Raw genomic sequence first — 14,225 nt, 5'->3', positions numbered from 1 at the left:
AGTCATGCTTCATGTTGTCATGTTTTCTTGAAGCCTACAACTTATTAAAGATGACACGAGATTATCCAGTCATGTTTCACTCAGTCACCTGCGGATGAGGAGCCATGAGGGCCTCTGCTGTTTATTGTGGGTGAGAAGACTCTCATACCTGATTCTGAATTTACGTTAACGAGTAATAAACGGAATTAGTCATTATTCATTAGTAATAGGCTACAAGTTTCCATTGCGCCAAGAAAAACATATTTATGGAGATAAAGTTTGAAGTGGAACACAATAAATGGGAGTAGACGTTTCTAAATCGTTTTTAAATATTGGAGTATATCCAACTCGTATAATAAAGTGGAAGGACAGTAAATCTATTAGAAACCCGTCAGAGGAGCAACAAGTCCTCGGCCGTAGGGGATGGACGTTAGATCCTCCAGACCCAACTGGACCAGAGGAGGAGGTTGGGGGAGATCTAAAGGGGGTGCTGTCCTTCATCGAGCTGGGCTACAGATAGAGAACCTCTATTATGGTCACTCCATGAGTGTTCTTCGGTGTTTTGCTGTCGCGGTTCAGCGTGTTGATGCGAGCTGAGATTTTCCGCTCAGAGGAGAACGGTCTGCCACATCTCATCTGTCACTCAGAACCGCCAGTACTTCCGCTCTGTCAGGGGACCTTCAAAGTAAAAACCCTGGTTGCGTGAATAGTTTGTTATTTGGATGTGCTTATTATTGTGCGTGTGTGACCATTTTTAGAAACATGTCTCTTTCAAAACCAACTTTTTTATTCCAGCATCATCTGTAGCTGTTTTGTTTGCCTTAGTGTGTTGTGGTGTTTTTTTTCCGATTATGTTGGGGGCATAAGTTATCATAGTATCACAATATTTTAAAGCTGAATCTGGCTAGATCCGATCCGAACATGGTTGTTCCTCAGAGGCAGAGCCCCTTGCGGCCTCACCGTTAGGAGCTTTTATTTTGAAGGCGCAGCAGGAACGCGACTGCGCAGCAGGGAGCGCTTGACGCCGGACAGAAGAACTGCGAGATGAAGAAGGACAGCGCCCTGAGCGGAATAGGAACCAGTTCTGAACGCGTTCAGCATCGCAATGGGACAATCTCGGTTTCCGCGGATCTTCAATCCTAGGTAAGACGAGTGAATGTGTGAAGGAGCACATCTGGGATCCAGGGGTTTTCCTGTTTTGGGACCCGCGGACAGGACGGTTCGACATGAGTCTGCTCTTCTTTGATGTTAAGTTTTTTCCCAAATTAAGTTGGTCCCGCTGAACCATCTTCATCAACACAATCAGCGCCGTTATTCGTTCATCGGTGTTCAGAGCTTCATGAGTCCGCATCGTGATGATCTGAGCCGGGGGGAGGTCTGGAGGTCTGGAACCATGGAGGGAAGCAGGGCAGGGTGGGGTATGGAGGGCTTGGGGGTTGTTACTATTCAAAGTTTCGGCAGCGGGCCTGAGAGCCATCTTTAAGATGAGGGGCGTCGGGAGGTGTTTCTGTCAGAGTCCCAGTCAGTAGAGATTGTTGGCAAGTCCAGCAATTTGTCATCTAAGCGTTTCTTTATTTTTTTGGTATGTATAATTTATGGTCATCCCCTTACAACACACACACACACACACACACACACACACACACACACACACACACACACACACACACACACACACACACACACACACACACACACACACACACACACACACACGTTCATGTGTGTCTTGCTATCCATATGAGAGCAGTACAGAGCAGAATGCGTGTCTTGTGTGTGTGTCGGTGGATCAGTGGACTTGATGCTCACGCGCTCTACGGCTGGGGGTCGGAGGGTCTTGTGAGGTGGTCCAATCAAATAACTCGTTGTTTTAGCTGCCCTCAGATAACCAATGACTAACTAATGATCCCCATGGAGGCTTTGGATGAACACCAGAGCTGGTTGTATTGGACAGCTACGGCCCAGTGACAGTACGGTCCCCAAACTGATCCTGTGTGGTGGCAAGGGGTCCTCATGTATCCCTCAATAGTCAGCATTTTCGTCTCTCTGTGTGCCTGAACGTTTCATTAGACTCCCGTCTGAATCTAGAGGATGACATTGGCCAGCTCTTTCTCTACGAGTGATTAGGGCCGATAACACATCTTGCTTCACTCAGAATACTTTGTTTCAAAGGTCCTTGCCATTCTCTGACCCTGACAAACTACAGCTAATCCTCTCAGCATGTGGCCGGGATTAGGGCTTTAAGTGGACCCCTGGAATACCGTAGTAGAATCCAGTAGTACTACGGCGGTACGAGCTGAGATCGACCACAGCTACAGGAAGCGACTTCATGTCCGATAGGGTTGTGAGGGGATTTGATCCAACAAGTCTTGGTTCTGCCGTCCCTGCTGTCGTGGACCCAGGTAGTTTCCTCTGGTTTGATGAACATTACTTAAGTATACAGACAGACAGACAGACAGACAGACAGACAGACAGACAGACAGACAGACAGACAGACAGACAGACAGACAGCCGGTCTCTGTTAACTGCCGCTGCAGACTACCAGAGAGCAGAGAACTCCATGCCTAACGTTTGTAAGGCCCTGCTCTGCTCGTACAGAGCGGAGGTGTTAAGGGTTTGGCGTTGGCTTAGGCCGCTTTACTCTGTAATCTCTGCTGTCACTGTCTCTGTGGAACTGGGATCTGAGTCCTGACCAGTCTAAAAGCGTTCTGCACTCGGCTGAGGATCACATGGGCCAATAAAACACAGATTTCTGCTCACATGCGACTCTCTGGCCGACATAGGATGGGCGATTTGTGCAAGATGTTTTTATACTCCCAGGCCAGACTTCCCTGTAGAGTTTCCTGTCTAAAGTCTGCCATGAGACTTCCTGTGCTGTGTAGTGGATGAGAGAGAGAGAGGGGGGGAGAGAGAGAGAGGGGGAGATTGGGGGAGGAAGAGGAAGGGAATCGCCTGTGAGCATGCTGGTCGTCAGCGCGATAGCCACACACAGCGGCATTGAGCAGCACAATGTGGTCAGGCAGAGGAAATCAGAGGAGCACTCGTAACGCCTTCCCCTCCTGGTATTATAAATTGTGTTTTATTAATGGCGAAACTACTCAGATCATTGGTTCCTCTTTGTGCGCTGTGAGTTATCATGTCAAAGCATTTCCTCAACTGTCCTCTTATGTTATGCAAATGGCAGGACTTGACGTCGTTGGGGCTTTGATGTGCTGCAGAACTAGTCGACCCTCCAAGCATGAATCAGTAGTCTCCTCAAATCAACAGGTAAGGGCTCTTTAAGTCTCACTCTTGTTCTCTCTCTCTCTCTCTCTCTCTCTCTCTCTCTCTCTCTCTCTCTCTCTCTCTCTATCGCTCAATGTCACTCTGTGTCTCTGTCTCTCTCTCTCTCTCTCTCTCTCTCTCTCTCTCTCTCTCTCTCTCTCTCTCTCTCTCTCTCTCTCTCTCTCTCTCTCTCTCTATCGCTCAATGACACTCTGTCTCTGTGCCTCTGTCTCTCTCTCTCTGTCTCTCTGTCTCTCTCTCGCTCTATCTCTCTCTCTCTCTCTCTCTCTCTCTCTCTCTCTCTCTCTCTCTCTCTCTCTCTCTCTCTCTCTCTCTCTCGCATTCACACATACTCCTACTTTCGATTGGCTTAGTTCCTATATTTCTTGTGCCAGGCTTTCTATATAGACGACCATCTAATAAGAAATGACAGTCGTCTTTTAATAAGCCCGAACGCTTTATCTTAAGTGACCTCCAATCGATACTGGAGCAGGCTCACACATCAAACTTTAGATTAAAATCTAAGGGCTGATGCCAGAGCAGCTCTGATCTCGCTGAACGGGGCTTCGGCCAATCATGTTGCCGGTAGTAAACCAGTAGTAAATGGTTAAGTTGTCTGTAAAGGTTTAATCAGCACTATGCAGACCGGCCCTCTTCATCCTCTCAGATGAGTCTTCTTGGCTGGTTTAAACCGGGACCACAGGAAACTGGGCTTCAGTGGTTGGTTTTTTTGCCTCCCCCAAGAGTCCTGCTGTCACACTTTTGACGGCTGGGTTCCCGGTCAATACTGGTGCCCCCGTCTCTTGTAGGTCCTGGTAACCAGTGTCCCCCCCCCCCCCCCCAGCGCTACAGGGTCCAGGACAGAGGTCAGAGCCGGCCCAGAGGACCAGGATGTTCACCGGCTCCACCAAGAACCCCCCCGCCAAGACCCCCCAGCCTGACAGGCTGGATGAGGTCTACGCAGCCCTGCGACGCGGCCTGCAGTGAGTCCACACACACACATAGACGCACACGCAGACACACACACACACACACACATACGCAGACTTACACGCACACACACAGAGACACACAGACACACTAACAGATGCACGCACACACACACACGCAGACTTACACGCACAAACACAGACACACACAGACACACAAACAGACACACGCACACACAAACACACACGTGTGGACACATACACACACACAAACAGACCCACACACACACACGCACGCACAATATACACACACACACACACACACACACACACACACACAGACACACACATTCAAACAGACTCACACAGACACATATACACCAGGGATGGAAATGAACACCCGCCACACGCCATTCGCGGGTGGATTTGTATGGTGGCGGGTGAATTGTGTCACTTCACCCGCAACTGTGTCGGGTAATACTTTCCAGTCAGGTCCGATCAAATTTGCATATTCAATACATTCGTCATACGGCGCTGCACAGTTCCACAACCATTACTGTCAACATCCGTCCTCCTTCTTCTTCTACGCCTCTCTTGCTGAACTGCGACTGTCAACATCCGGGATAATATACCGGTAACTAACAGCTCTCAAGTCTCACGCATTCGGCGTGAGACACACGCAATTCGGAAGAAGACGATGGGTGGGTCGCATATACTTCGTCATCGTCTTGCCGTCCCTCCCCGTTCTGTGATTGGTTCCCGAACTCAGGCAAAAATCGGATCCATGGAATCCAGGCTGCCTCGCAGTGCGAAATGAAATCGCGCGCAAGGCAGCATGGGTATAGCCAGGCTATTTCGGAGGCGGGACACGTTCAGAATTCCATTCATAAATTAACAGACGTGACTGTGACGTGAATTGTCTGGCTGGCTGAAATTTGAGAGGGGTTCTGGAAGTGTCCATGGTAAGATCTGTGTAACCAACAAGAGAGAGGTGTGATCAGTTAAGCATGACGAAGGAGAAGTGTATGGAAGTAAATCTGAGGCTTCAATAAAATCCCGGACGATTTTGAAATTCCGCAAAACATTGTCTCAAAAAGAGGGCATGACCGGGCAAAAGAGGACGTATGGTTAGGCCTTCCCTACGTACGGGAAACACATTTGATTCCTACCTGTAACACTGTTAAATAGCGGCCCAAATTGGTGGGCGCTATCCTGGTAATTTCTCTGCGTGAGAAATACGAAGTGTGGTGTGTGAGCGTGTGCATGGGTTGAATTCAATGTGCAAGCCCCAGGAATCTCCAACTTCCGGCTTCCATGAAAGAGAACCAAACTAATTCACACAATAGCGTTCATGCAAATCTAGCATTAAAGGTTAATTTAAGGAAGTTCTCTCACTAGTATATTCGCTAGTAGTAGCGCTTTAATTTACAGTGTCAGAGAATTCTGAGAAATCTGAAATGCTGACTAAATTCCCAGAATTCTGACACTGCAAATTCCATACCACTCTAGATTCCCCCACCCCCACACAGATTTTTTCCTTTAGAAACCTATGGTGGAAATAAAAAGCCATTGAATTATAAGCACTGAATATTTATGCATTGAAATAATGTGTCTGGATTTGAATTTCAACGTAATTAAAAGATTTTTGAGACTCTCCTGACGTGGCTGGATTCACAAATGCATTTTTTTCAACAAGGAACTCTCTGTAGCCAATCAGATGCCTCCCTCCTTTTCAGCCAATCACATGACTGCAGTGACTGGGTTTTTACATTGTCGGTGCCGTTTACAACTATAACGGCACCGACAATCCCAAAACCCAGTAGAAACTAGATGGAAAAAGTGTGTAGCTAAACGTGACGCAGCTTTTACTTCTTCGCCACCTTCTTGATCCACACACAAATGTGCCTTGTTTTAAATAAATGTAATATAAATCCATAAATATATTAATTAAAAACATATTTGCAATTTTCATCAAAAATGTATTTGGATGTTGTTGAAGTTTTTGAAGTTGAATCTTTGATTTTGAATTTTTAACATTGAAAAATAAAGCTGAATAGGAGTTCAGTTCAAATCCAAATACGTTATTTCAATGCATAAATATTCAGTGCTTAGAGTTCAATGGCTTTTTTTTTTTCAAAATCCGGTTTCCACCATAGGTTTCTACGGGAAAAAATCTGTGTAGGGGTGGGGGAATCTAGAGCGGTATGGAAGCGCGCAATAATTTGCAGTGTCAGAATTCTGGGAATTTAGTCAGCATTTCAGATTTCTCAGAATTCTCTGACACTGCAAATTAAAGCGCTACTACCAGCGAATATACTTTCAGCGTGACTGGAGAGAACTTCCTTGAATTAACCTTTAATGCTAGATTTGCATGAATGCTATTGTGTGAATTAGTTTGGTTCTCTTTCATGGAAGCCGGAAGTTGGAGATTCCTGGGGCTTGTCCCATGAATTCAACCCATGCACACGCTCACACGCCACACTTCGTATTTCTCACGCAGAGAAATTACCAGGATAGCGCCCACCAATTTGGGCCGCTATTTTACAGTGTTACAGGTAGGAATCAAATGTGTTTCCCGTACGTAGGGTAGGCCTAACCATACGTCCTCTTTTGCCCGGACATGCCCTCTTTTTGAGACAATGTTTTGCGGAATTTCAAAATCGTCCGGGATTTTATTAAAGCCTCATACAAGTTCACATTGAATTTGCATTAGGTTTCTCTGGGTCGTTCACAAACTATTTAGGCTACGCCCTCCCCTACTCAGTTCTGTTCGCTTTGCATTGGTGGAAGTGAGTAGGGGGAGTGGTTAAGTAGAGCCTTCAGATTGGACGGTTTGACTTACTCAGTTACCGTCGTGTTTTGTATTTATTTTTTTACCATTATTGTTTTATGGGGACAAACATTAACACATTTCTCCTACAGGTGATTGATAAAGTTCTATCTAGAATATTGAACAGAAAGAAAGTGTTTTTTCTGAATATTAGTGTTAAGGGCCAATAATGCTTACTACCATACGTTAGTTACCATGTCTGTGGACAAATTTGTATTAAGTCACATGTAAATTATTATTTTTTTTTTACTTATGATGGTGTAGCCATGCATGTTGTTTTATTGATAATGTGTCAACTTGTTTTTTATTGAAAATACTTTGCATAGATGAATTATCCCCAAACTTCGCAACACCTTTGAAATAAACATGACTTAACATGGCAGATACCTGTGTATTGTTTATCGGTAAGAGTGTAACGTTTTCAACTCAGTTCCTTGGTAGAACCTACTTACAGTAAAAATCACTTCTGATGGAAAAAAAGATGTGTATGAAAATCACTTTTCCTATCTATTGTTACTATTATATTGTTCAAAATATACGCATTTATTAAAAAAATATATAGCGTATAAAAAGTGTCTGGTAAAAAAAATTAGTGGCTGGTAGATTTTTAAATCTACCTGCAACAGTGGCTGGTGGGCATAAAAGTTAATTTCCATCCCTGTTACACACACATACACACACCCTATCTAATGGCTTTTATGTGTGTTATTACAACCATACCATGATGCATCTTTATATTGCACTAAACATACTTTCACAATATATATATATATATATATACCTATGTATGTATATATCTTTTATACTTTATATATGGTACAGCATAGTTTCGATGAAGCTTACCGCTACAGGTAGCCTGGCTACCACCTCCCCTCCACACAACCTCTAACGTTGAGTCGTCCCCAGGTCCTACCTGCAGGTCCACCAGCTCGAGCTGGACAGCCTGGGCCAGCAGATCAGAGAGAACAAGAGGAACGGCCGTCTGGTGAGAGAACCAGTCACACCAGTCACACCAGTATCATCCTGCTGGTCAGACTGTTCTGTGATACTAACTTCCTGTCCGTCTCTCCGTAGGGGTCTCTCTATGAACAGGATAAGGTAGGCCCCCTCTACATCCTCAGAGTGCATGTGGACTCCACTGGGAACCAGCAGTGGGAGGGAGTGTGTTTACACTGGCCTTATTGGGTTTCTCTTTGTTCCACAGCAAGTGAAGGCCATCGAGAGGTTCATGCGGCGCCTGGAGTTCCACCTCAGCAAGGTGCGTGAGATCCTCTGGTTCCTCCTGAAGATACAAACCTCCTCAAACCTCTGGGAGGTGGACGATGAGAGGAGAGGCCTTCACCACCAGTTGAAGGCATCTCACCCTCCTCGGAGGGTGAGATGCCTTCAACTGGTGGTGAAGGTATCTCCACGTCCACAAGGGTGGAGGTCCGTGGGGTGGAGATCTGAGGACTGATGCCCTCACCACAGGGTGAAAGGATGTCCGTGAGATGGTGGAGACATCTTCACCACCAGGTGACTGCGTCTCACCCTGGGGGTGAAGGCATCTCCCCGTCCTCCCCCTCCCCCCTGCTGTCCATGCGTTCTGACGGCCCCTCCCCCGCTGGGCGGGTTGGTGTTCAGGTGGAGGAGCTGTATGACGCCTACTGCATCCAGCGTCGGGTTCGGGACGGAGCGAGCAAGATGGTGGCGGCATTCCACTCGGCCAGCGGCAGCCGGGAGGCCAGGGAGAGCCTGAGTGAGGCCAACAAGGGCTACAGGGAGTGCACCGAGGTGACGACACGCACACGCACACCGACACATGCACACACACACACACACACACACAAACACACACACACACACACACACACACAGAGGCAGAAACACACACAATCACACATATACACACACACACACACACACAACACACACACACACACACACACACACACACACATACACACACAGGAGTGTGTCTGGAGCCGGTGTGGGGGTGTTCTATTCATATTAACGATGCCTTTCTCCCTAATCCTCCCCTCCACAAACCCCCTCCCCCCTTCCTCCCCCCCCCCCCCCCTGGTTTCTGGTTTCTGTTGTAGCACATGTGTTCGCTGGAGAGCGATCTGGAGAGCCAGATGGGGGAGTTCCACATAAAGATGAAAGGTGAGTCATGCTGTGTCTCCTCCTCCGCTGCTGGGACCAGATTTGAGCCGCTAACGCTAGCGGCTAACCACTAACTCATTCCCTGCTGACGCCTCACAGGTCTCGCCGGGTTTGCACGGTTGTGTGCCGGGGACCAGTACGAGGTGAGGCAACACACACGCACACAGACACACAAAGACACACAGACACACAGACACACACACAGAAACACACACACACACACACACACACACACACACACACACACGCAGAGACACACACACACACACAAACACAGAGGCAGAGACAGGACACACACACACACGCACACACACACACAGACACACACTCTCCCGCTGAGGGTTGCTGGTTCCCCTCCAGGTGCTGATGCGCTACGGACGGCAGCGCTGGCGCATGCGGGGCCGCGTGGAGGTGAGCAGTCGGCAGGTGTGGGACAGCGAGGACTACATCTTCCTGCCCCTGGTCACCGAGCTGCTGTCCATCAAAGTAAGAGCGCGGTGTGAAGTACATTCAGCAGATAGAGCCTCACTCTACCAGGGAGAGCTGAATGATGGATGTGGGCGGCCATAAGGCTGATAAATAATACAAACTCGCGCAGAATTCAGTCGTGTTCACACAACGTTTCTAAGATGGGATTGGCGCTCATGGCCCCACACACACACACACACACCACACCCACACGGCGGTCCCCCCTGCTCCAGCTGTGTGTGTTCCTCCTCCAGGTGACGGAGCTGAAGAGCCTGGCCAACCACGTGGTGGTGGGCAGCGTCTCCTGTGAGATGCTGGACCTCTTCTGCCCGCTGCCTCAGACCCTGGCCGTGGACATCAACGACCTGGGCACCGTCAAGCTCAACCTAGAGGTGACTTGGAGGTGAGAGGTCGCCCCCCGCCCCCCCCTGGCCCCCCTGGTCCGTCCGCGGGGGTCCTAGACCGTAGGGTTTGATAGTGTCCCTGATTCTCTCTCTCTCTCTCTCTCTCGCCCCCAGCCCCTTCGATAAGGACGACCAGGTGTCCTCCGCCAGCACCGTGACAAAGCGGCTCTTATCCAATCAGAGCCCTCCGGACACGCCCTCCATGCGGGAGCAGGTGTTCTACGTGAGTGAAGCCCCTCCTCCCCGCCGCCCGCACATCATGTCACCCTTTCACAACAAGCCCCTTTCCTCCCCCTCCTCCTCCCTCTCTTCAGTCCTCCAGCCCCGCTCCCCGACACATCACTTCCTGTCTGCCTTAACTCCGGCTTCCCGGTTGTTGTGTTTCAGACGCCCCTCGGGGGCCGGCTCTGCCCCGCGGCGTGGGGGGGGTGTCGGGGGTGTGTGGGGAGAGTGGTGCGGAGGGCCCGCAGCTGGGGGCCGTCTGCCCGCCGCACGCGGGAGAATGGGCTAGCTAGCACTAACGCTAACGGAGCTAGCGTGTAGCGGTAGCACTGGCGGGTAGCGGTATGTTTGAGCAGAGCTGTGGTCCCTGTAGCTGTCTGATACTGGTCGAGTAGTGGTCCCAGTGGTCCCAGTGTTCCCAGTGCCTCCCAGCCGCCCGGAAGAGCGTAGCCAGTGGCCGTGACGGACCACGCCGCGGACGGGCCGGCGCCGCTGCGACGGGCGGAGGAACGTGCCCACGTGACGTCCTGATTGGCCCGCTGATCACGGGTGTGTTGGCCTGTAGCCTTAGTGGAAGACGTAGCAGTTAGCGTCGTAGAGACGGAGGTGGAGGGGGGGGAAACTATTCAGACAGTTAATTAATCTATCAATTAGTAAATTAGTCAAATAAGTCAATTTGTCCAATTAAGGTTAACTTTTACCATGATTTGTGTTATTAACCAAATCTTGGTAAAGATAGATAGAATCACATTAATAATAGTTGTTCTAAAGTGCGCCCCATGGTCTTCTGGTCCGGTATCGGTGTGTAGCACTGTGTTCAGTGATCCTCTGCCCCGCCCTCGGTGTGGTGTCGTAGTAAGGTGGTGTGTAGCACTGTGTTCAGTGATCCTCTCCTCCGCCCTCGAGTGGTGACGTAGTAAGGTGGTGTTAGCACCGTGTTCTGTGGAGCGGCTCCTTCAGCCATGAGGAGCGGGAGGGCCGTGCGTCGGCGTGGGCGACTCCGGACGACGGTTCAGCCAGCTCTCGTTTTCCGGAGCTTAATCCAATCACCATCAATCCCCGGCATGGAGACTATCCTGATTGGTTCTGAAGAGATGTAATCGAATGATCTATGATTCAGCCTCGTTAGCCTCTAGCCCCCCCTGCTCCCACTGGTCTGAACCCTCTCTGTGGTCTCTGTGTTCTCTCCTTTACTGGTCTCACTGGTCCCCTGTAGTCTCTCTCTGCCGCCCACTGGTCTGACTGGTGTATTTCTCTCTTCCCCCCTACTGGACTGACTGGTGTATTTCTCTCTCCCCCCCTACTGGTCTGACTGTCTCTCTCGGGTCTCTCTCCCCCCTACTGGTCTGACTGGTGTATTTCTCTCTCCCCCTACTGGTCTGACTGTCTCTCTCTGGTCTCTCTCCCCCCTACTGGTCTGACTGTCTCTCTCTGGTCTCTCTCCCCCCTACTGGTCTGACTGTCTCTCTCTGGTCTCTCTCCCCCAGTCCCTACTGCGGCGTCAGGGCGACCCGGACAACGGGACTCTCTGGTCCAACTCCTCCGAGTCGTCCGACGACTCGTCCAGCCCGGCGCTGGGGGGCCACGCCCACCGGCTGGCGGGGGCGTCGCCCGCGCTGCAGGCCACGCCCCCCCGACAGCTGTCCTTCGCCCCCCGCCAGCCCAGCACCTCCACGCCCTCGCTCTCGTCCAATCAGGGGGAGGACGAGCCGGAGGAGGCTGGGCCGGAGGCGGGCTTCACCCAGATGCTGGGGGCCCGCAGCTTCTCGGTGCCCAACGGCCACCTGCAGAGCTCCAAGTCGGACCCCCACCTGGGGGGGGTGGCGCCCCCACGAGCCCCCCCAGCCCCGCAGCACCTCCTTCCCCAGCGTCTTCTCCCCCAGCGCTGCCCTGCTGGGGGGGCGGGCCGACGTGCTGGCAGAGTGCCACTCGTCAGAGGAGAGCGTCTGCAGCCAGGGGGGGGGCCCAGGGGGGGGCCAGGACTCACCGGCCCCGGGCCCCGGAGAAGACAGAACCAGGGGGTCGGGGGGGCCGCTGGGCCGGAGCTTTGAGGAGGAGGAGCAGAAGGGTTCTGAGGAACACAAGGAGGAGGCGAAGACTGAGGAGACGCAAAGGGTGAGCGGGGTGTGTGTGGTGTGTGTGTTTGAGGATGTGCACGTGAGGATGTGTGTGGTGTGAGAGTGAGGATGTGAGCGTGAGGGTGCATGTTTGCTGTGTGCATATTGTGTGCGTGGTGCGAGCGTGAGCATGTGTGTGGTGTATATGTGAGGATGTGCGGGGTGTGAGGATGTGTGTGTGAGGATAGTGTGTCGTGTTGTGAGTGTGAGGTCTGTGGTGAGAGCGTGAGGATGTGTGAGCGTGAGGATGTGTGAGCGTGAGGATGTGTGTGTGTGTGTGAGGATGTGTGTCTCTGAGTGCCGGCTGGTTCCTGAGTCTGATCTGAAGGAGCGTTTTCTGATGTCGTCTCTCTCCTCAGGTCCGCTGCTCCAGCTCCTCCAGCTTCACCCAGGAGGTGGAGACGGCCCTGGAAAGCTTCGACTTCCTCAACTGCTCAGACCTCGACGAAGAGGAAGAGGAGGAGGAGGAGGAGGAGAAGCAGGGGAAGCAGGAGGAGGAGTGGGAGGAAGACCAGAAGGAGGAGAAGGAGGAAGACCAGAAGGAGGAGAGGGAGGAAGACCAGAAGGAGGAGAGGGAGGAGAAGCAGGAGGAGAAGAAGGAACAAGACATATCAGAGGAGGAGGAGAAGGGGGTTGAACGTGGCTCCGTGGACGAGGATGAGGAGGAGCAGGAAGTGGATGTGAAGGAGCAGGAAGTGGCTGTGGAGCAGATCTACGCTGGTGACAGGTCAGTCCTGGGTTCTGTCCTGATGTGTGTACTGCGGGGGCCGTGTCCTCATGGGGCCAACGGGGCCCTTCTCGGCCTCATGTTTCTTCATGTTCCTGATGTTCTTCGACATGTTTCCAGCTCAGCGCGTTACGTAACCGCTGCCAAATAAGGAGCAGGAGGCAACGGTTGCTATGTGGTGTAAATCCTGCGCTGCACACGGCGGTTACTCATCCCTGCCGTGTTCCTGTTTCTATAGCGATGACCACCAGGAGGGGGAGGGGGCGGAGCTAGACATCCTCATGGAGGCTCCGGAAGGCTTCCGCAACTCGGACGAGGACTGCTGCTACTTATCGCAGGTAAAGACAACAGATGAACGCAATGAAGCTACCCAACCCTGCTAGCACTGTGGGCTAGCGCCGGGGGGATAGCACTGTGTGCTAGCCAGTGTGCCAGCACTTTGTGCTAGCCAGTGTGCTAGCGCTGTGGGCTAGCACTGTGTGCTAGCCAGTGTGCTAGCGCTGTGGGCTAGCGCTGTGGGCAAGCTCCATGGGCTAGCGCTGTGTGATATCACTGTGGGCTAGCGTTGGGTGCAAGCGATGTGTGCTAGCCAGTGTGCTAGCACTGTGTGCTAGCCCAGTGTGTTTGGAGTGTTGAACGTAAACAAGCTCCCTCTCTCCCTCCCTCAGGGGTCGAGTGCTGAGGACCTGCAGGAGGCCTGTGACGTGGAGACAGGGGCGCTGACCCAGGAGGAGGGTAAGGAGCTCAGAGGAGACTCAGACCAGTGTGAGGAGGGTCACGGAGGTTCACGGTCCCTTTCTGTTTGTCCTCAAGAGTCTGTCGGGAGGCGGGACTGTCCCTCTACCAGCACCACGGCCGCCGCATACTCATAACAGCCCCGGCATTCCCCCCCCGCCCCGCCCAGATTTGCCAATTTATATATAAATATATATATATATATATATAATCCCAGTGTGACACTGCTGGAGCCATGGTATCCAGGAGATACCAATGACAAGCAGACTCTGCCTAACAGGAGGAGGATGTGCAGAACGAACGCCGACCGGCAGAGTGGTGGGGGTTGTTATGAATCCTGATTATCATTTAGAGAAAAACATTTGATTCCAAAGCAGTCCTGCCTCCGCCCCCCACATCTTTCTG

The 14,225-nt window shown here is 51.3% G+C and overlaps 1 protein-coding gene across 2 annotated transcripts; it reads left to right on the top strand.

Annotated features, from left to right (window-relative positions):
• The first annotated feature begins 980 nt into the window (after positions 1 to 980).
• LOC115558467 (rho family-interacting cell polarization regulator 1) lies at positions 981 to 13,018 on the top strand. Of its 2 annotated transcripts, none has more exons than XM_030376614.1 (14): positions 981 to 1,122; positions 3,164 to 3,246; positions 4,088 to 4,226; positions 7,909 to 7,987; positions 8,077 to 8,100; positions 8,207 to 8,260; positions 8,626 to 8,775; positions 9,084 to 9,147; positions 9,247 to 9,290; positions 9,508 to 9,633; positions 9,870 to 10,018; positions 10,134 to 10,242; positions 11,729 to 12,356; positions 12,718 to 13,018. In XM_030376614.1, exons 3-13 carry the CDS (start codon positions 4,135 to 4,137, stop codon positions 12,290 to 12,292), a joined length of 1,455 nt encoding a protein of 484 aa, XP_030232474.1. In that variant the 5' UTR covers positions 981 to 1,122; positions 3,164 to 3,246; positions 4,088 to 4,134; the 3' UTR covers positions 12,293 to 12,356; positions 12,718 to 13,018. The 2 variants fall into 2 exon arrangements, with proteins under 2 accessions (XP_030232474.1, XP_030232475.1); XM_030376615.1 differs by lacking the exon at positions 981 to 1,122 and adding an exon at positions 2,914 to 3,041.
• The last annotated feature ends 1,207 nt before the right edge of the window (positions 13,019 to 14,225 follow it).

The sequence above is a fragment of the Gadus morhua genome, chromosome 14 (assembly GCF_902167405.1).
Source record: "Gadus morhua chromosome 14, gadMor3.0, whole genome shotgun sequence".
Lineage (NCBI taxonomy): Eukaryota > Metazoa > Chordata > Actinopteri > Gadiformes > Gadidae > Gadus > Gadus morhua.
This window is presented reverse-complemented; position numbering and strand designations above follow the sequence as displayed.